The sequence below is a fragment of the Neolamprologus multifasciatus genome, chromosome 3, assembly GCF_963576455.1.
Source record: "Neolamprologus multifasciatus chromosome 3, fNeoMul1.2, whole genome shotgun sequence".
Classification (NCBI taxonomy): Eukaryota; Metazoa; Chordata; class Actinopteri; order Cichliformes; family Cichlidae; genus Neolamprologus; species Neolamprologus multifasciatus.
Window position 1 is genome coordinate 3,279,785 of NC_140441.1, and position 23,460 is coordinate 3,303,244.

The following is a 23,460-nucleotide window of genomic DNA, read 5'->3' on the forward strand; positions in this document are numbered from 1 at the left end:
GATAAACAACAGATTTACAAACTATGTGGAAAATAAAAGATATCGGAGTGGGTTTAGGAGACGGAGAAGTACGATGGATCCAGCTTCATGTTTAAAACATGAAACAACAAAAAGATGAAATCAAACTCAGATCTCATGAACAACAGTTGGGAGGACAGAACAACTGCAGTTTGTGAGTGTGTGGTTTGAAAGGATGTCAGAAGAAAGAGAAAAGAGCTGAAGTTAAAATCTGTCAGTCAGACAGTGTTGGTACCAACAGTACAGCCGTGGATCCTCCTGATGCTGCAGGTTTGATGTTATTGGAAAAAAGAACAAGGGGAGCTTTGACTTTAAACTCACACACAGTACAAACACTGATCACACAGTTATGTTCAAATCTGTACAGATGCATCAAAGAACACAGCCAATCAAAACACAGCATTCATTGTTAAAGTAGGAAAAGGATCAATGATGGTATCAGTGTACACAGGAGAGATGGCTGGAGACATGACAACACTACGATGAGTCATGTGATCAGACTCGGGTTCATCTTTGGTCAGTTTACAGCACAGGTGTTCAGACAGGTGGGAAAGCAGTGGGTGGAAGAAAAAGAGGATGATGGTCTAGAAAATGTAAAGGAGAAATGAGGAGCACAGGAAGGAGAGAGGAGAGGAGGTCATATTACAGGACGGGTCCAGGAATCTATGTACAGGTAAACGAGAGATGAATCAGAACCAGGAAACGCTAGGAATGAACACGAGACATAACAAGAGCCAGGGTGTCATTGATGTGTGTCTAACAACATCCAGCGACGAGAAGCTTTGAACCAGCGTCTTAAGTAGTAGCTGAGGAAGGCTGGATAATGAGCCACATGTCCGCAATTACTCAGAGGTGCGTGAGCCGAAGGCGGGAGCCCGCCAAGACCTCCGCCCAGGCAGAGGAAAGACAGGAGAGCAGAAATCAAAACAAAAATGCATGAAGCCTTGCTGGGAGGGCCGGGCAGACAAAGGGACCATGACACTTAGAATAGAGTAGAATAGAATTCAACTTTATTGTCACTGCACATGTCACAGGTACAAGGCAACGAAATGCAGTTTGCTTCCATCCAGAAGTTCTTTAGCCATGATATAGATATATTACAATATATATTAGCAATAATATAGATATGTGAGTATATTACAGAAATGGGTCTATTATGGTATGTTATAATGTACACGGTATGAAGTATGTTATGAATATGCTATAACTATAAGTATGTACAGGCTGTAGTGAGTACAAGCTATGAACAGGATATAAATATGAAACTATACAGAAATGTGAACTATGCAAGTTATAAACAGTTGTAGGATTAAAAATGATCGTATGTACAGAATGATTATTTACACAGAACTATACAGTAGTGCAGTTAAGATCAGTGAGATATGTGGATAATTTCTACAGAGGTATATAAAGTGCTGGTGGTTGTGAGTGGTGGTTCAGTCCATGTTATTATTGAGTGTACGAGGGTATTAGGACGGAGTTTCCCTTCACTGATTCTTTCTGAACAGAGGATTTCTGTGCTCAGTCAAACTTTGTGAGACACTCATTTGAGATCCCCTCGTGCCAAATGTAATAACAGCCATCTAGTGTCATGACTGGAAGACTGTTCCTTTATGCTGTGTGGTGGGTGAGGTGCTGAGTGGGGATAAATCACAGTCTTGAGGTGGTCCTGACCTAGAAATGCTCTCATTCATTCCTCGGTGTGAACAGGCAGTTTCTACAGGTGTGGTGCTAAAGCTTCATCTGGGTGGAGTCACAGGTGTTAGCTGGTGAACAGCTGAGTCTGTCGGTGGTCTCTAGAGCGGACAGCTGTGTTATTTCTTTGTGTCATCCATCTCTCGATGCTGCTGTGAGCCAAGCGTCAGCAGCAGCATCAGCAGCATTTCTCTCCTTGAATGTCTCTGCTCGTCATGAAGGAGCTTTACTGTTTTGTCAATACTGTGCGTCCATTTGTCCACTTTGACAGACAGCTGACAGCTTCAATAAACATCAGACACAGAAGTAAAGTTCAAGGTTTTTACTTCATCTTCAGTCTGCTTGTTTGTAAAACTAAAACTTTTCATTAACCCTCTGGGGTCGAGGGACGCGCCGGCACGTCAAAATCACATGATCAATTTAAGACAACACAGCGACTCAGAGTCTCCATTTCACAGCTTGGGTCGAAAGTGTGGACTTCAAACTATATACCTGTAAGGAGAAAAACCTCAGGAAAGCAAAGAATCACGGGCCCAGAGTTAATTCATGTACATGGACGATTGCCTGACACGTTCCGTCGACTACAGAAAGTGTAGGCAAAGCCCGCCAGGCATTCACTCAGAGTTTATTATATACTGTCCTCTCACGTAACACTCATGGGTGGAGTACAAGTTAGGAAAAAACAACTTCTTATCTGCTGCTTGCATACGAGGCTGCACAGGATGCAACCTTGCAAGACGAAGATGGACAAGTTGATTAACGATCTTGTAGTGTGTTAGAACAATACATGTGGGTGTTGTCTAACCTTGAGCAACTTCCTCATGTGATCACTTTGTTGCAGCTAAAGAATTTGCTGACACGCTATGTACAGGCATTACTGTGCAATTCAAATAAAGCTAAACATGAAGGTAATAAGGTCAAATCTTTTCACATTCCAGCCTGTTTTTAGCAAATTTGAATTGTACGGCAAAACACATATCATTTATCAGGACATAACTTCTTACAACATGTATTTTCAGTTAGTTCGTCATAAAATGCATTTGCTGGTTTTTATGGGCTACTTAGACACTTGTATCAGAGTCTACATCATAGTCATCAGTAAGTAACTACTTGTCTTTCACATTTTCAGTTACTACATAATTAGTTGCACTTCATCTTCATTTAACAAATAGGAAAAGAAGTCTTCATGGTCTTCATCGGTTTGTGGTACATCTGCGTAAGTGATAAACTTATCATCTGTGAAATTACAGCCTTTAAACAAGGTATAACACAAGTAAAGAAAAGCAAAATAAAATAAAATATAATAAAGTAAAATAAAACCAGGAAAACTCCAACGCCGATCAACAGTCTCTTTAGAATCTGAAGCCATGTTTAAAGAATGTACATTATCTGGTATGTAGGTGCAGCACATGGTGTTGAATAAGACACACAATCCTCCTTTCTCAGCCAGGATCATGTCCAGTGCTACACGATATTGCATTACAGCAATTCAGAGAGCGTCCATTTCTTGGTTATGTCCCTCGTTGACCTTGCAGGATGCATTGAGGAACAAGCCGAATCTATAGTCCAGTGTCTCACTTCCGAGAGCATGTTTTCCAGTCCCTATCCATGGGAAAAGGGCGTGAAGAACTTTCTGTCCTGTGATAGGAATACTTATGACTCTTCTACTGCAGAAAAAAACCCCTCTGTGGAAAGGGTGGTGGGTCCAGTTATCTTACTGCTGTGATGATCCCAGCAGTCTTCAGAGTGTCATTGTATGCACAGTACAGTGACACAGCATTAGGTGATGTTCATAGGAAACTGCTGTCATCACCACCATAGCTTCTGGTTCCTGTGCTTTTCACAGGATCATAATGTCATCCTCGGACTCCCCCTGCGCTGTCGATGGAGCTTGGCACGCTCCCCTCATCCTTCAGGTGGCCGTCTGTTGTCCAAAATCTCCTCTGTTGGCCTCTGGAAATGCCCCTTGGCACAGCTCTCATTCCAACGCAGCTTCGTGGTCCTTGCTGTGGCTCCAAAGTCCAATCTCATGATGGGCCCCTACCAGCTCGACCTTTGACCTCAACCACTGTCTGGGCTTTCAGCTATGCCTGGAATGGTTCTTGCTTCTCACCGGGCCTCTGAAGATTTCTCAGGAGATGATTGCTGCACCTGTATTTCCTTGCTAAGAGGAAAAACTTCTATTTGGAGAGCATGTCAACAATCATCAAACCACATTCTTTAGTTCAGTGAACTTCACTTATAGGCCATCAAAGCCTCATCTGAACATGGTTGCACCACTTGCATAGGTTTGATACCCGTTGTATGAACTGTTAATCACACAAATCGCTGCAAAAATCATATAAAATATAGTTTAATGTTAATTCATTGTTTCATGTTAATCCTGGGCCCCTCCTCTTGACGCATGGACACTCCCATGAGTCAACTCATCAAAACCAAATTCCTGTCTTAAAGAAAAAGGTTAGCTAGATCATGTCCCAGGCAACATCAGGGCATCTCCCCCTTTGGAGCAGCACCACCTCGGACCTATAATCCTGCAATAAAAGATGTTAGTGTGATTTACATATTAAGCTTGCTTAAAAACTGGCTCTGCCAGGAGCCGGCATACACACCATCATGGCCTGAAAAACAAGATCTGGAAGTGAAATCAAAATAACCTTCACATTTTCCCTAAAACACAGTGTAACAGCATCACCACTCATAACCTATAGACACAGTTTCATCACACATAAACCCAGAAATCTTGTAGTAGAAAAACATTAACTAGTTGTTCTGGTATAAATCACATGATCAAACCACATGAAGAACTGTAATGCTGTAGAAAAGAAATGTAAATGTTAGCGCTGCGCAGGTGTATACACTCTTTCTCACAGTAATCTCTATGAACAACACAAACCCATGAATAACACACCCCTAGTAGATTCACAAACACAGAAAGTGGCATTTAAAAGTTAAATCGGTATGCAACCTCGGATGTTGCTGTCATCTTTCTGCTCCTGTAAAAAGAAACACATAAATTCATCCACCCTTTTGACCTGTCTAGGTGGAGGTTAACTTTGAGTCGTGGTCAAGTCTTGTCAGGTTTTATCAGTCAGTCAGTTTGTTTTTATTTCCATTTATTCATTCATTCATTCATTCATTCATTCATTCATTCATTCATCCATTCTTTCTTTCTTTCTTTGCTGATAGTGGAAACTATTGCCACATTTGATTTCCACCCTCAGCAAAATGACGTCATTTCAAAAGAAAAAAGAAGAATTTTAGATCGGATTACCTCGCTGAATCCTTTTTAGGCAGGGACTCTCATTTTCTAATCGTCCCAAAAAAGTGGCTTTCTCCTGAGCCCATTTTAATGTGGAGAAACTCACTTGTAACAATTTTCTTGACAATGTGTCGTATAGCGCTTCTAATCATGCAGATCTGCTCAGACAGAGATTATTGAACAAAACTTTCAGTGCACTGTGAAAGTATCAAAATAAAAAGGCCTTGTTACGTCATGACACAAGCTCCTCATCTCAGGAGGTCAAATCATACCATTAGCATGGTTTATCATACTATCATACTAATTGGCAGGCTCAACTTCACAACAAAAGAAAAATCATCAGCTAGATTCACTCCAAACCAACCATTAGCTGCACAACACACAACATAAGCCTAATATGTTATTAGCTATGAGTTTAATCCCCAGGTCTGTGCTCTTCACTCATTTAGGCCCCACACACCCATTTTATTCAGTTTTCCTTTTTCCCTTCATCATAAAACATGTGACATGTTGTCATGCACTTCACAAAAGAAGTTTGTTCTGACGTATTCAGAATTGTGTATCTAGGTACAGGATACACTCACACATCAAAACAGGAAACTCAGTGTTTTAGAGTCTCCACTCTAACAAACTCCAACACATCCCATTCACTCATGCTAGAATTCAGTCACCTTTCCTCAATCTAAGAATGATCAACTAATTTGCATATCAGCTATTAACCCACTAAGATGACAGGACAACAGAAATGCATGTTCAAAATGTTATCACAAAAATAGAATTTCCCTCATACAGTAAATTACTTGTGCTGCATCAAACAAGCAGAAAACATCTCCCAATTTACTATATTAACAACTAAGTTTATTGTCTGATCACTGGGTGGTCAAACCAGAATCTTTTTTCCCACAGAAGTTAAACTGTTGTCCTGCAACCTAGAGAGTCAATTTTTTTTATTATTGGATAAATTCAGCATTTGATAACAAGTGTCTGTTAAATTCACACTATTTTAACACTGATGAGAGATAACAAGCTAATTTTCATTGCATGGGTGTTTGTGTTATTAGGCAGGTTTAATGCATGTCTGTGGAGCTGCATATCCAGCAGAGCATGTTCTTAAAGCTGCCTTTCCTACACATTTCTCTGCTATTATTTAATCATTTTGTAACTGATGTGCTATGAGTCCACTGGTCTTTGCATCACCTCTCATCACACTAAGTGACTTGGACAAGATGGTAAACAGACTCACATCCTTAAGATGTTGTCTAATCTTCATGAGTTCTCTTGTGTTTGTGTTAGTAGGGTTAATGCATGTTCTGCTTGTGTGTGTGTGTTTGTGTATGTTTCTTTTTGCAGTGTTTCAGACTCTTTCACAATTTTCCCACTTAAGCAGTCAGTTTTCTTTTCCCCAGGTTTGCTAACCCAAATTTTGATTTCCCAGATTAAACAACAAAATTCCTATGTGTTCTCACCACTCCTCTCACTCTGTTGTCCTCTCCCACTTCAACAGTCCAATAGCAGGCAGTTCTCCTTTAGCTTTGTCCTGTGTTTCACTGTCTCTTCTTGCCATTTTACTCCAAAGGTGGCAAATGTCAAACTCCATCAGTCTCCTCAGTTCTCCTCAAATGTTCTTGTCACATGCACAGTGAATTTGCCGCTTGTTGGAAACACAGTGCCATTCATCCAATCAGGCAGGATGATGGGTTTGCTCTTCTTCTCTCATGCTGTTTGTCCACACTGCTGCTGCTTGCTGGGACTCTTTGCCCAGGACTCTGCTGCTGTCTCTTTATCTGCCATGTCATTGCTCTTTGGAACTGAATTCCTTGTCTTCAGGGAGGAGTGAGAGCTCGCTTGTGAGTTTGAGGGACACATGGAGCTGTAAATACATTAGCCAGAAACTTGGCCTGAATGTTTCTAATGATGGAAAATTGATTCAGGTCTGCCTGTCACCTGAAAGTGACAAACTAAAACATATTCATTATTATTATCACTGCTTAATCAACACACATCTCCCTCTCTCTGTTTTTGTGAACTGTCCTTTCTTAAAAGCAGAAAATGAGATTGTAGTTGTTCTTGGCTGATCAACACAAAACCTTTTTCCTATGATTATTTTTCATCTACAATGTAATTTTTGTCTCTTTTTTACTCTTTTTTTTTTTTTTTTTTTTTTTAATAGCTGGTGACCTGCAGAATCACCGCTCTCACAATATGAGGCAATTACTTTTACACAGCGCACAAAAACACTGTGACGTCAGACACATTAACACTCACTTTTTTCATCTGCGTAAATAAATCATTTGGCCAATGGCATGTGCTAACGTGATCCATAAATATGATCACAAGTTTATTTAACTATTTTTCAACCCACCAAAACAAATAAACAAAAACATGATGCTATGAACTCTCTACACACATGAGTCAAGATGCAGGAAAACTGCTCACGGAAACTCTGCACACTCCAGTTATCACAGTTATCATAGTTCTGTTTCCCTCTCTTTGAAGAGTTCTCAGCCAGCTCCTGATCTGATAATGTGTAGCTTGCTCATCAGCTCAGAAGAGACCACAACGCAACCTCACACAGTGGTTGCGTGCTTTGCCCACAGTGGCAAAGACTTGCACTTTCATATTCAATTCAGCTTCTCCGTCATGTAGTTTTCAGCTGTTTCATACAGGGTTCAGCATATTAGTTGTTATTATAGGTTTGCTCTGTATCTCAGCAAAGTCTCATCCAGGATGACAAGTTTTCAAGCAGGTCAAGTGCCTCTATGCACTTAATTAGTTCAAATATTTACCTATTTTACTTCATATGTCATTGTACTGAATTTGAGCAACCCTAAGCTTAATGCAGATTACTTTCAACAATTATCCACCTCACATCATAACTGACTGAGGTGTCTCTTCATATTAATATTATTTCATCATTAACACCAGTTTACAGGTTGTTATCCTTGCTATTATTAGTATGAATACATTAAAGATAAGTTGTAATTTAATTTTGCCGTTCGTTTATTTTTCATTATTCAGTCGGGTCTGTTTCCAACCCTTTTTAAACTACTTTAAACTACTTTGATCTCCATGTATAAACACTAATTTGTCCGGCGCCTGGACATTTTTCACTGCTCGTCAGCAGTGAGTTTGGTGGGCTGATTACCCATTATCACACAACTGCAGAGCCGTCTCTGGCACGAGACGCGGGGGTGGTTGCTGACATGCCCTTCTACTTCCTGCTAATCAGGAAGCGGTGCCAGTTTTATGGGATGAAACCCAACCTTTCCCCTTTGTCACCAGTACTTGAGCTCCTTACAGTAAATAAAAAGACAATAACAATGGAAGTAGTTCAGCAACTTAATGTGCTATAAAAAATCACTTACTTCCAACACACAGAAAACAGACATTTATACACAGTCGCGCAGATCCTTACGGCGGATCACTCCTAAACCCTTACAGCGGGTGAGACCTTTAACGTGTTTTACTTTACAATCCTTTCGGCGGATTAGTCCTTTGAACCCTTACAGTGGGTTAACCTTATTACACGTATTTTTTAAAATCCGTACAATGGATTAGACTATCAAACCCTTTCGGCGGGTGAAACCTATTTCTGTTTTACGCGAGTGTGATTGAGTGGATTCTTTTACCTTTCCAAGATCTCTCCATCTATGTTTGAGGTCTTTCACTGGATCCCAGCATCGTGGACCACTGATAAGAACACCGGCCACTCCTTCCATGGAGGAGGGTGTCAAAAAACCTCGGTGCGGGGTCCCAATGACGTCAGGATACAGCGTAGATCTCTGGTTTGGAGTCACAACAATTGAGTTGCTTTTTCCAGCTCCGACTCGGAGGACCAAGAAATGTAAGGAGGAAAACCTCAGGAAAGCAAAGAATCACGGGCCCAGAGTTAATTCATGTACATGGACGATTGCCTGACACGTTCCGTCGACTACAGAAAGTGTAGGCAAAGCCCGCCAGGCATTCACTCAGAGTTTATTATATACTGTCCTCTCACGTAACACTCATGGGTGGAGTACAAGTTAGGAAAAAACAACTTCTTATCTGCTGCTTGCATACGAGGCTGCACAGGATGCAACCTTGCAAGACGAAGATGGACAAGTTGATTAACGATCTTGTAGTGTGTTAGAACAATACACGTGGGTGTTGTCTAAACTTGAGCAACTTCCTCATGTAATCACTTTGTTGCAGCTAAAGAATTTGCTGACACGCTATGTACAGGCATTACTGTGCAATTAAAATAAAGCTAAACATAAAGGTAATAAGGTCAAATCTTTTCACAATGCCAGTTTTTGAATTGTGTCGACGGGCCACGTAAAACCAGAGTTATGATAAAAAATACACGTGATGTTTTTTTCTGAACAAAACAGTGGTGTTTACAGTGGGAAGAACGGTAAAAACGGCGTTTTCTACAGACAGCGCTAGCAAACACTCTCCGCTTGTGAGTGAAAAAAGAAAAATAAAAACACCCCAATCAACCAATCAAAAAATGATAAGGCAACATGTGACATTTGGTTGTTTAGGGAGAAGGGGAAGTTTTTAGGAGTGACACCAGCAACAGAAAGCGGGCGAGCGAAAGAAAGAAAGAGAGAGAGCGAGTTTTCACATGTGAGACATTAGTGACGTTTAGCGTGTTTGGAGGCTGTAGTTAGTGTCTTGTGTTGTTATTGTTTTGTATTGTGTGTCAGTTCGACTGCTGAATGTCACATTTGTTCTAAAAAAGCCGTCAAAGGCAGATTCCAGTGTAAACGCTGTTCCCACATGGAAAACTGGACTGATGCTCCTCCTGCTGTCAGACCTGGTTTAGGCCTGTGGTGTTCTCCTCTGTCTTATACTGAACACAAACTATTTTTTTGGACTGGCACAAATCATTTGTGTGCCTTCTTATTTGATGCAGCACAGCTGATTGTTCTGGAAATAGATTTAAATGGTTATGTAAAAAACTGAGGCCATGGCTGCATTTGTAGGTCAATAGTACCAAATAACTTTGTTGTTTGCAAAACCTGTGCATAATTTTTAGAAATGTACAATTTCTATTTGTATTTCAAGTTATGAAAATGATTCATTAAACACGTTTGTGGGTTTTACAGAAAAAATATAACTTTTTTCTACCTGGATTTTGATTTTTTTGTCTGAATTTAGATCAACTGTGCTCATATAGTATACCAAAATGAAAAAATAACTCAAATTTCAGATATTTAAGGTTGTGCTGAAAATATTGATACCAAACAAGGCAAGATAAACAGTTTTAAAAGGTGAAATATAGAGGTAAAATCAAAAGTAGTCGAAAATGGCCAATTATACCCTGGACCCCAGAGGGTTAACTTATGAACGTATGTTTTTATCCTGAGCACAGAATGAAAATGATGATAATAATTTACTACATGCACACCAAATGTAATAATAGCAGCTCAGTAGTAATCAGAGTAACAAAAACTTACAAAATTCCACTTATTCAGTCTGATGTTCTCTGATCTGTTTCTCTTCTTTAGTGTCTTCAATGCTGCCAGTGCCTCTCTTTGCTTTAACCAACCTTTCTCTTTATTTCTGAGCTTTTTAAGGACTTTAACTGATGCATCAACCTTTGAAAATGGAAAGAAATCTGTCAGATTCATGGCTGCATCAAAGTGTCACATGTAGTTCTCCACATCAGCTGGATTATATCTATAGCAGCAAACAGATTAAAAGCCGTGGACAGTTTCTGTGGCTGGATTATTTCACATGTGTTTGTAGGAGTTTCACTTTCAGAGCACAAAGTTTGGAGTAAAGTATTAAAATGAGTTCCTCAGGTCTGTGACACTAACTTTACTGCAAACTGAACAAAATTTAAAACCTAAAAGTGTAAATAAAGATGGAGATGTTGTGATTGTTGCTTTGGGGAGAGTGAATTACTTTGGACATTGAGGGGAAGATGTTTTCAGAACAAGCGTTTAATCGGCTCAAAGCTGAGAGTGTTTAGAGTCGAGCGCCACATATTTCTTCTCATCAGTTCATTTATTTGCAAACAAGTATCCTGTACTTACGTGTAAGTTGCAGCAACAAGTCAGGTTTCTGCAGGAAACAATGAAACAAGTACCCTGAACCTCCTGGGCTGTGGGCCGTGTCATGGAGTCTTAATCTGGTTTAACTTTCAGGTATTTTATAGGAAAGATGCAAATTGTCTGTGAATCATTTTCAGTATCGTAGCAGCCGAAGTCATTACTGAGTAAGTTCTGCTTCAGTCATTTTCTGCATAATGGAAGTTTCACTGTTCAGCTGTCTTTACATGTTACCTATAAAATGAACACAGTGATGAACACACTGATACTTTGATCCGTACGATCAAACTGTGGAGAGCACAGGCATCATGTGAGCTTATAAACACGGAGACGAGCTGAGCTGTTCATTCAACTTAAAACAGAAGAACATGAAACAATCCATAACTCTTCAAACATGAGCTTCAACAATCCATCAGCATCCAAAACAACACTTACACTCAGAACAAGTTTCTTTTCTGTTCACTTTGTAAAATGTCTTTTACTTTGTGAGCAAGAGTCCAAAAACTTGCTCAGACTGTCAGCAGATTTTCACAGAGTCGTCCCAACTAGTAGAAAAGCACCAAAGCTTTCAGCTTCTCCAGTGATCTCCACCTGTACAGACACACATGGAGGTTTTCAGCACTCATTAATACATTTGGCCCTCTTACTGTTAGGACAAATAATTCATTTAGGTTTGATGAACGTCGGCCTAAATCCACCTCCCACCACCAGGAACTAAATAAGCAGTTATAGATGTAAATAAATCTGTTTCTTTATCATCTGGAGACCCAAAAAGTCGAACGTACAGAGCTAAAATCATGTGTTTGATTTTTGGCTTTTACAAACAAGCCATTACTACCACACTTCCTGACCTTCTCTGTACATCTGAAGTGCTTGTTCTTGTCATGAAGCTGCAGCTCACACGTCACTCTTCCACCTTCTCAACACCCTCTTTACATGTCAGTACATTTACACCTCTATCTGTCATCACACTAACCTGCTGTAATCCTTTCAGCTGGAGCTTCTTTGTAGACACGTCCCTACATTGCAGCCTGATTACAATGCAGACAGTCGGCTACAGTGTGGCTGGGTTTCCTTTCTTAGCGTCCTTTGCTATAAAATACCAGGATGTTAGGCTAAGGCTGAGTCGCTCCATAATATGAGCCGCGGCCCGGAAAGTACAAAGATGGAATATTGTTTGTTGTTCTGGAGATTTCCCATGATTTCTCACTCCACTGGCTACCTGTACATTTTAGGATTGTTTTTAAAATTCTCTTATTTGCTTTTAAATCTCTTAATGGCCTAGCCCCCCCCTACCTCTCGGAGCTACTACAACCATATACACCTGCCCGTTCCCTTAGGTCCGCCAATCAGCAGCTCCTTAAGGTACCGAAAACTAAGTTTAAATTTAAAGGTGATCGTGCCTTTGCTGTAGTTGCTCCAAAGTTGTGGAATGATCTACCTTTGCATGTTAGGCAGGCTTCTTCTCTTTATGAATTTAAAAGTTTTCTTAAAACATATTTATTTGCTCAAGCCTTTGGCATTGATTAGAGGGGCTGACTCTATTTGTTTTAACATGTTTCTATTTATTTATTTATTTATTTATTTATTTTTTTATCTTATCTTATCTTATCTCATTTTAATTTTTATTTACTTATGCTATTAGCATGTACAGCACTTTGTGAACTCTGGTTTTATGTTAAAGTGCTTTATAAATAAAGGTGGTATGGTATGGTATGGTAAAGATGGAATATTGTTTGTTGTTCTGGAGATTTCCCATGAAATAACCCAGCACTTAAAATGACTGACGATGTACTTAAATGTACTTACAGTGTAATTATTGTATTCTTTCTGTACAAAACCTACTTGTTACACAAACTTACAGGTAACTACAGGCTACTTGAGCCTTATTTGCAGGTCGTGTTATAAAGTGTCACTGAAACAGCTGCTGACCAAAGTGATGCACATTTAAATGAGTCAAAGTCCTGAAATAATTCAACAGATTAAAAACAAACATAAAATGAGAAACCATGAGTGAAACAAACAGTATGGTGGTGCTGATCATTGTTGCCTCACAGCAACAAGTTCCTGAGGTCATTTCCACCACCTGAGTGGGGCCTTTCCCCCGACACTCCTCTCTGTGTGCTGGGATAAGGAGAAGAGGAAGAGGATGGAGGGTGTTGAAGGTCTCTAATGTTGCGTGGGTCTTTGTTCCACAGTTTAGGAGCAGCTGCAAAGCCCTGATCTCCTCTGTGTTTGAACCTGATCTGGAGACAGTGAGAACCAATAACTGAGGGCAAAATAAGGACACTGAAACTAAAAGCAGTCTACAGGGATGACTTTATGTTAAAAACAGCAAAGCATGAAGCACTGGTGCAGCTGACTCACACAGACTCTCCTCCACACTGTCCTCAGTTATAAAGTGCTTTACAAACACAAACATTATGACTAACAGCTGGATTTTCCTGTTTCAGTGCAGCGAACTAACAATGAGCCAACAAGGCCTCACGTAACATCAGTCAGTGAGAGTTTCACTGTTGCAGCAGCTCTGTTCACTCACACTTATTAATATTAATGCTCATTACAAATGTTACAGCAGCTGATGCACAAATATTTGTCTGTGTTAATAAAGTTGGATCAGTTCAAACAGTTTGTTGCTCTGCACTTGAAAGCAGCAGTTTTTCTAATGCACCACCTTCATGTTTCCTTCATATTTGAATCCCCCTGTAGATACTGACAGGTAACCATGTCACACAGAGCTCAAGCCTTTGAATCCAGCTGTGATTGTTGATTTTCTATTGAATGGACTTTTTCAAATCCAGCTGTAGGCCTGTGTTTGTGAGCTCATTAACAGCTGTTTATTTAGAGATACGTGGTCCTCACAGGACAGCCACTACAAACATATGATTTTATAGAATATGATGCATTACTGCAGATTCAACACAATAGAAAGGATTTGAAATGAGCTCAGCCTTAAACATGTGCAGCAGTAATATTGATCCATAGAACACTGATGGGAACATTGTTCTGCACAATAAGTACTTTGACTTTTCATACTTTATGTACAATTTGCCAGTACTGCAGTTTTGTGTGTAGTGAGGTGTTTTCATGGTGTTTTCTTGGTGCTTTTACTAAAGGAACGCTTCTATCAAATTCTTCCAAATGTTGTCAAACTGAGCTGTGTGATGAAGTGAGTGTGACAGAAACACTCAGACTGTGTTTCTCTGCTTCATCAAGTCAAATCTGGTCCTCAGAGACTGAATAAAGTCCTGTCCCACTAACAGCAGCTCCAACAGTCTGTTCACTGCTTTCTTCCTGTCAGTCTTCATCTTTCTGCTGCGTCTCCTCTTCACACTGACCACTTTCTATCTAACTGTGAGCTCCCAGTGAAGCAGCAGCATTCAGCCTGTTAGAGTCAACACAAATGTCTCCATCCAAGCTCATGTTGTGCTTTGTTGTCCTCTCAGTCCACCAGGTGGAGGTGGATTCAGGGGTGGAGTCTGTCCAGCTGCCCTTCAACACCACACTTCACCTGCCTGAAGACGCTAAAGTGGAATGGATGGACAACATATATGAAAGGAATTGCATATATCAAAGGAATGTCCACGTGTATAAGAACGGCTCTGACCAGCCTGAAGAACAGGACGAGGTTTACAGAGACCGAACGAAGATGAATGAAGACCTGCTGAAAACTGGAGACCTCAGTCTGACCCTGAAACACCCCACAGATGGAGACAACTACACCTACACCTGCACCGTCTACAGCAGGGAGGGAAACATCCTGCTGACGAAACAAGTGAAGCTGAAAGTCAGAGGTCAGTGCTGTAGATACAGGTCAAAGGTCAGAGGTCATGTAGGAGTTTATTCTCTAAAAGCTTTTAGTTTGAATCTATTTTCAGTTCATTCAAATAAAATAAATTCTTTGATGTTTTGATCTAGAAGCCAAAAATGTCAGGCGGAGCAACTGTGTGTTTAAATGAACAGACTAAGAAGACCATTAAAATGATCCTAACTTCAAAATAAAAGCCTCTGGCATGATTTGAGTTTGGATCAAATCAATAGTTTTGTTAGTTTAGTCCAAATCAGTGTAAATGTGTAAATATCAATAGTTTTAAAGCTGCTGAGATCATTCAAACACTTTGATCCAGTCATTTGGATGTTGTCACATGTCAGGGTGGAGCAGCCATAAATATGAGGCTTTTATTGTGAAAATGTTGTGATGATCCAGAGGAGCCCATGGGGTGTTTGTGGCTGGATGCAAAGGTTTGTAGCTCTCCTTGTAAAGAGAAAGAGCTTGAAGCTACAGAGGAGCGTCTGCAGAAGAAGACAGGGGAAAGAGGAAGAAGCTGAGGCCGCTTACGTAGATTTCTATTGGAGGCATGTTTGCCTTTATTATATAGGTGCAGAGAGTAGACAGGAAAGTGGGGAGAGAGTGAGGAACACACAGGCACCTGTAGTAAGCCCCGCCTTCAGCCCACCTGCTCAGCCAGGTGAGCTATAGCGCTGCTTTAACATGTTGGTGTGATTGAGAGTGAATGAAAGTGAGTGATGGAGGCAGCAGGAAACTAACAGGCTGTTTGTTCTGAGAGGTCACATGACAGTTTTTCTCAGTCTGATGGATTTGATGAGACCATGAGAGCAGCTTCAGTTCCTCATCAGAAAGAGTCTGACAGAAGCTCCTCCCTCTATACCCCAGTAGACTTCTATTAGACTGCTCCAGATTCCTGAGAGTTCACACAGAAAACTTTACAAACAGCCAAAGAAAAACTATTGAAAAGCTTCAGGATCACAAAGAGCTCTTTCACAGCACATATGAGCCATTAAGAAGTGCACATTTGTGTTTTCCACAGTCCATCATCCAATAATATCAAAGGACAAACTGTGAGGGAAAAAGCCTTCAGCTCTTTTTGAATGAAGCAAAAAGACTTTGGTCCTGAGAGATGGTTCAAAACACAATTCAGACCTACCAAAGTATTATTTGTGCCAAACACATGAAGCCTTCAACTTTGTATTTGTCCAGTCAGTGTGGCAATAGAAGTCACTGTGAGGATTTTCAATGTGCTATCAAAGAGCATCCAAACAATCAGGTGAGAATGAAGAGAATTAGTGTGGATGGACAGAAAATCCATATCCAGTGTGATTTAGGAGCAGTTCATATATAATGAGTGAAATGAAAGAAGAGCACAGACAGTAAGAACATGAGTGAGCAGACATTTTGGAGCTGCTGATCCACACAGGGCTGGATGGAAGGAGTGGGAGTCCATGATGGCTCAAAGTCTCTGATGCTAACTGTTCCTGAGCCTCTCCCCCTGCCTCCTCTTTGGATCTTCTCCTCCTCTTCTTCCACCACTGCTCTCTCCTCCCTCATCTCCTCCTCAGCTGAACTGAAGTCAGGGCTGTAACATGAGGAAACGTGCAGAAATGACTGAGTCAGCATGTTGTTGAAGTGAGTTGAGTGATGGTGAGCAGATCAGATGTGCGAGCCTCCCTGTAGAGAAAAGCAGATCTTCTCCAGAGTTTCCCACCTCATGTTTTCCTGTGTCACAGCTGATTGTCAAATCCTGGCTGTCACTAAATGAGTGGTCCAAAGGTGGAAGGAGGAGCACAGTTAGATGGTTCACCTCCTAACCTGTGAAATCAATCAGCTGAATGAAAAACACTGTGATCCTATGAGCTGCTATCAGGGCTGCTCCATTCTCAGGATTCTCATCTGGATGATTGAAGCAGATTATTGATGAAGTCAGCAAACAGCTTTCAAAATGGCTCTTTTTCCAGGGGAACTCCCTGAAATGTAAATCTCATGGAAATGAAGAAGAAGTCAAAGGCGTGGTTAGGCCCAGACTTGTGGCTGTTTGCAATGTAAAGCCCATGTTGCAGGCAGCTGCTGCTCCTTACTGGCCCACAGTCTCCACTGATGGATGTGTCAGCTCACTTGTACTGTAGCCACGGGGAGAGCGATGGAGAGGTGAAGCTGACAACCAGAGGTGTAGTGCTATTTGTTGAAGCAGCCCAGCGCACCGTGTGCCATGGAAGTAGAGCTGGGCGATATATCGAGTTTTTAAAAAATATCGATATATTTTTATACGAGATATAAGATGTGACAATATCCTTTATATCGATATAGTCTATGTTACTTGTGGAGCCGCAAGTTTGCCTCTCTTTCATCCACTTTTGTCTTTACGCAACATTACTCGGCCTCGCCTCTCCTTCACTGAACACAACTCCCCCTCCTCCCCCATCGCTTCACCTGCAGGAAGCGACAAGATGGACACGGCAAATCTCCGTTAACGAGTTACTGCGCATCGCCCCGTGCGTGGGGCTGGACGCCGTCAACGTGTTAGCTAGCTAACCACGCTAACGAGCTAACCACGCTAACGCCATGCAGCCCAGAGGCGCTGCACAGCCTAAAATCCTTTCATTTTCTCAAAAATCGACAGTGCGCCTTATGTATGAATTCTGGTTGTGCTTGATGGTCGCGAACCGATTTTATGTGGTACACAGCGCTCAGCAATCTGTCAAAAAATGTTTTAGTACGACTTTGGTAAGCTACGGAGCAGCACCGCTTGATGGATTGTCAGAGCATTACGGCTACCGAGTAGCCTCGCGGAGTGATACGTACTGTGCTTCAACGTAATATTACCCTACTGTGTATAAGGACCATAAATGGCACCTGTTAAGAGACGTGGTTACGAAGAGGATTTCAAACTCAATGCTGTCAGTCACACAGTAGAAGTTGGGAACAGAGCAGCTGTGAAATCTGTCTTTGTTATTATGCTCTGCATCTTTTAGTTTACATTTTGACTGCACAATTGTGAGCTTTTTGTTATGCACAAAAACAACATTGTTTTCTTTTATTTATGGAGCGTGATTATTTAATAAATGCTCATAATTTATTTTTGAGTAAATTTTATGTACATCTATGCTCTATGTTAATAAAAGTGCCTGTGTGACATCTGGGACACAGCTTTGACTAAGAACTCTCTTTTTGTTCTTACTTTATGGCTTTAAAAAAAAAAAATCGAGATATATATCTTATATCGGCGTCCAGGTAAAAAATATCGAGATATGAATTTTGGGTCATATCGCCCAGCCCTACATGGAAGCACAAGTTTCCAGAGATGATTGGACTGTGAGCAGAAATGATCCATGTTGGACTGAATTTAAGAACAGATCATAAAGTCCTCTGTGTGCCCAGCCCGTCTGTCTGAGCATCTTCATCAGTGTGCAGCTGATCTACAGCTAATGTGCTGATTGATGAGCAGCCTGTTCATGGTGATGATGAGAAACAGATTGGATTCAAAGCACAAATGAGTGTGTGAAAAAGGAGCAGCAGCCATGATAGAGCGAGTCATCTGCTGACAGAAATAGTGGAGTGAAGGATTTGTGCAGCGTTTCTCTGTGAAAACAGCTGATTCAGATCAATGAGAGGAGGATGAAGGAGAAGCAGCATGTTTCTGATAGAAGGATCACTGCTGTGCTACAAACTGCTGGAAGTAGAAGAAGTCAGAGCAGTCGATAACATGAAGTTACAGAGTAACTGTCAAAGGAAAGAAGGGAGAGGACGAGAAACATTTGTTCAGTGTCAGAATCAGATGTCAGAAAAATACAGGAAGCTCATACAGCGCTTAGAGAAGATGATTCTACCCATTGCATCTGTAATAAAGTGTACAGACAAATGGACACATGAGAGGCTATGAAAGTAACTTTGAAGGCAGCAGAGACGTGTTTGCTCTCAGAGACGTGTCATGTTAATAAGAGACTGGGGGAGGACCAGGAGAGAGGACAGGCTGGTTATTGTACACTGGGACAGTTTAAGCTCAGCTTTTACAGCCCATGTAGCAGACTGTCATCAGAACCAGTGGATGAAACCAGTGCAGTGAAAATAATGTGGTGTGGGGATTTTAATGGTCACAGTGAGCAGAGCAGTCAGTGAAGAATGAATGAAGTTAAAGAAGCTGTACAAGAGTAGATATTAGAGCAGGGACAGAGTCAGCAGCTGATCTCAGGATGGTCTCAGATTGGCTGTCAGGTGTTTGTTGATGGCAGGAAGTCACAGACACTCTTGCAGGAAGTGACCTCACTCCTGTAAGGATGAGACAGAGCTGAGTGTAGAGGAGCGATACAGGGGGTGATGAAGTGGTGTTTCAGTGCTGCTGACTGGAGGACATTCAGATTTGTTAGTAAACTGTACAAAGTGATGTGAGTGTTGATGATTTAAGTTGTTCTGTTTGTAACGCTGATTTAGAAGCAGCAAAGCAGGCGATGAGGAAGAAAGGAGGGAAGGTCACAAACAAAGTGTGATTAAAGATCTGTGGAGGTCTGTAGCTCAGCTGTAGGGGAGGGTGGAGCAGTGACAGTGGAGGCTGGTGAAGTCACAGCAGTGAAAGATCAATATAGTTCAGATAATATTAGTGAGGAAAACAGTTATAGAATATCAGGAGTTATTACAGCAGTGTTGGGGAGTAACTGAATACATGTACCAGCGTTACCTATTTAAAATACAAAATATGAGTATTCTGTTACAGTTACCGTTTAAATAGGTGGTAATGAGAATACAGTTACTTTGTTGAAATAATGGATTACACGCGGTCTTTACCTGTTTCATATGTTAGGCTATGCTCTCTCTAGTTTTGGTAATTCCACGCTGGTGGAAACCCAAACAAAACACGATTAAGAGGCTTAATGTCTGTGTCTCAATCTCACTGCCCATGTCACCTCTGCTTGCAGCTGCATGATGACGTGAAGAAACATTTTTTAAAATTATTATTCAAAAAATTATTGAATATGAAGGCAAAAGGCAGAGTGTTACAGGCATCGCCCTAAAGAATGTAGCCTGATGGGCAGTGTAGTCCGTGCTGCAGGGAGAACGGTCATACCCATTATGTGTCTGTGAGCGAGGAGGGAGAAAAAGGAAAAGTACGAGCTGTCATCGAGCAGAAACGGGAGCTGGAAGCATGTAAATATAATAATAACCACTGCAGCCAAGAAGAGAGCCTGACGAGCCCAGTTGTAAGTAAGCTATTAAGACTCGACTGTACACCGTGTTCGTGTTTTCCTCTGAAACAATAAGTTCTGTTGGAGCAGCCTTTCAACGCCTCTCTCTGTCTCTGCTAGCAAAGTTGACCCAGACAACAAAGTAAAGCTAGTTTTCAGCTACGAGCCGACACAGAACCCGACGTATTAGCCAGAGGTCCCTTTACTACGGTTCAAGCCTCGGACCTGTTTTATATACGCGTGAAACAGTTTTCTATACGAGATCGCTGCAAAAAGTGCAGCCTTGCCTAATGTCCACCTACTGTTACTCATTTATATTAAGATTTAAACATCTAGTTGGTGTTGGTATGGCAAGTAACCTTCAGTAATAGTAATAAATCACAGCAATAGTACATTCATGTAGCTGTAAAAAGCATGGTAATATATTAAATAATCCAAAGTATTCAGAATACGTTACTGTCATTGAGTAACGTATTGGAATACGTTACAAAATACATTTTGGGGCATGTATTCTGTTGTTATATCAGGTCAAATCATCTCTAAAGATATTTTATTAGAATATCACAGAGTTTGGGAGGGTGGGAAACTTCCACAGAGCTGGAAGGAAGCAGGGATTGTACCAACATGAAACCAGGAAATGGCAGACGGATGGTTTCAACATCCAACATCTGCAACATAATGGAGACGATGATAAACAACAGATTAACAAACTATGTGGAAAATAAAAGATATCGGAGTGGGTTTAGGAGACGGAGAAGTACGATGGATCCAGCTTCATGTTTAAAACATGAAACAACAAAAAGATGAAATCAAACTCAGATCTCATGAACAACAGTTGGGAGGACAGAACAACTGCAGTTTGTGAGTGTGTGGTTTGAAAGGATGTCAGAAGAAAGAGAAAAGAGCTGAAGTTAAAATCTGTCAGTCAGACAGTGTTGGTACCAACAGTACAGCCGTGGATCCTCCTGATGCTGCAGGTTTGATGTTATTGGAAAAAAGAACAAGGAGAGCTTTGACTTTAAACTCACACACAGTACAAACACTGATCACACAGTTATGTTCAAATCTGTACAGATGCATCAAAGAACACAGCCAATCAAAACACAGCATTCATTGTTAAAGTAGGAAAAGGATCAATGATGGTATCAGTGTACACAGGAGAGATGGCTGGAGACATGACAACACTACGATGAGTCATGTGATCAGACTCGGGTTCATCTTTGGTCAGTTTACAGCACAGGTGTTCAGACAGGTGGGAAAGCAGTGGGTGGAAGAAAAAGAGGATGATGGTCTAGAAAATGTAAAGGAGAAATGAGGAGCACAGGAAGGAGAGAGGAGAGGAGGTCATATTACAGGACGGGTCCAGGAATCTATGTACAGGTAAACGAGAGACGAATCAGAACCAGGAAACGCTAGGAATAAACACGAGACATAACAAGAGCCAGGGTGTCATTGATGTGTGTCTAACAACATCCAGCCACGAGAAGCTTTGAACCAACGTCTTAAGTAGTAGCTGAGGAAGGCTGGATAATGAGCCACATGTCCGCGATTACTCAGAGGTGCGTGAGCCGAAGGCGGGAGCCCGCCAAGACCTCCGCCCAGGCAGAGGAAAGACAGGAGAGCAGAAATCAAAACAAAAATGCATGAAGCCTTGCTGGGAGGGCCGGGCAGACAAAGGGACCATGACACTTAGAATAGAGTAGAATAGAATTCAACTTTATTGTCACTGCACATGTCACAGGTACAAGGCAACGAAATGCAGTTTGCATCCATCCAGAAGTGCTTTAGCCATGATATAGATATATTACAATATATATTAGCAATAATATAGATATGTGAGTATATTACAGAAATGGGTCTATTATGGTATGTTATAATGTGCACGGTATGAAGTATGTTATGAATATGCTATAACTATAAGTATGTACAGGCTGTAGTGAGTACAAGCTATGAACAGGATATAAACATGAAACTATACAGAAATGTGAACTATGCAAGTTATAAACAGTTGTAGGATTAAAAATGATCGTATGTACAGAATGATTATTTACACAGAACTATACAGTAGTGCAGTTAAGATCAGTGAGATATGTGGATAATTTCTACAGAGGTATATAAAGTGCTGGTGGTTGTGAGTGGTGGTTCAGTCCATGTTATTATTGTGTGTACGAGGGTATTAGGACGGAGTTTCCCTTCACTGATTCTTTCTGAATAGAGGATTTCTGTGCTCAGTCAAACTTTGTGAGACACTTTTTTGAGATCCCCTCGTGCCAAATGTAATAACAGCCATCTAGTGTCATGACTGGAAGACTGTTCCTTTATGCTGTGTGGTGGGTGAGGTGCTGAGTGGGCATAAATCACAGTCTTTGGTTCTTGAGGTGGTCCTGACCTAGAAATGCTCTCATTCATTCCTCGGTGTGAACAGGCAGTTTCTACAGGTGTGGTGCTAAAGCTTCATCTGGGTGGAGTCACAGGTGTTAGCTGGTGAACAGCTGAGTCTGTCGGTGGTCTCTAGAGCGGACAGCTGTGTTATTTCTTTGTGTCATCCATCTCTCGATGCTGCTGTGAGCCAAGCGTCAGCAGCAGCATCAGCAGCATTTCTCTCCTTGAATGTCTCTGCTCGTCATGAAGGAGCTTTACTGTTTCGTCAATACTGTGCGTCCATTTGTCCACTTTGACAGACAGCTGACAGCTTCAATAAACATCAGACACAGAAGTAAAGTTCAAGGTTTTTACTTCATCTTCAGTCTTCTTGTTTGTAAAACTAAAACTTTTTATTAACCCTCTGGGGTCGAGGGACGCGCCGGCACGTCAAAATCACATGATCAATTTAAGACAACACAGCGACTCAGAGTCTCCATTTCACAACTTGGGTCGAAAGTGCGGACTTCAAACTATATACCAGTTTGTGAATTGTGTCGACGGGCCACGTAAAACCAGAGTTATGATAAAAAATACACGTGATGTTTTTTTCTGAACAAAACAGTGGTGTTTACATCGGGAAGAACGGTAAAAACGGCGTTTTCTACAGACAGCGCTAGCAAACACTCTCCGCTTGTGAGTGAAAAAAGAAAAAACACCACTTCCCTATTGGTGTTAGAGTTTAGCATATCAGCCAATCAAAAAAATGATAAGGCAACATGTGACATTTGGTTGTTTAGGGAGAAGGGGAAGTTTTTAGGAGTGACACCAGCGACAGAAAGCGGGCAAGCGAAAGAAAGAGAGAGAGCGAGTTTTCACATGTGAGACATTAGTGACGTTTAGCGTGTTTGGAGGCTGTAGTTAGTGTGTTGTGTTGTTATTGTTTTGTATTGTGTGTCAGTTAGACTGCTGAATGTCACATTTGCTCTAAAAAAGGCGTCAAAGGCAGATTCCAGTGTAAACGCTGTTCCCACATGGAAAACTGGACTGATGCACCTCCTGCTGTCAGACCTGCAGGTTTAGGCCTGTGCTGTTCTCCTCTGTCTTATACTG

General features: G+C 41.2%; 1 protein-coding gene across 3 annotated transcripts in view; it reads left to right on the plus strand.

Annotated features, from left to right (window-relative positions):
- The window catches only part of LOC146521085 (butyrophilin-like protein 2), a 49,078-nt gene that overhangs the window by 19,027 nt on the left and 6,591 nt on the right, over window positions 1-23,460 (plus strand). For all 3 annotated transcript variants that reach the window (XM_085154378.1, XM_085154380.1, XM_085154379.1), the window contains one exon: window positions 14,460-14,807. In XM_085154378.1, coding sequence (XP_085010504.1) covers window positions 14,460-14,807 — 348 coding nt within the window. The remainder of the gene's footprint in view (window positions 1-14,459; window positions 14,808-23,460) is intronic.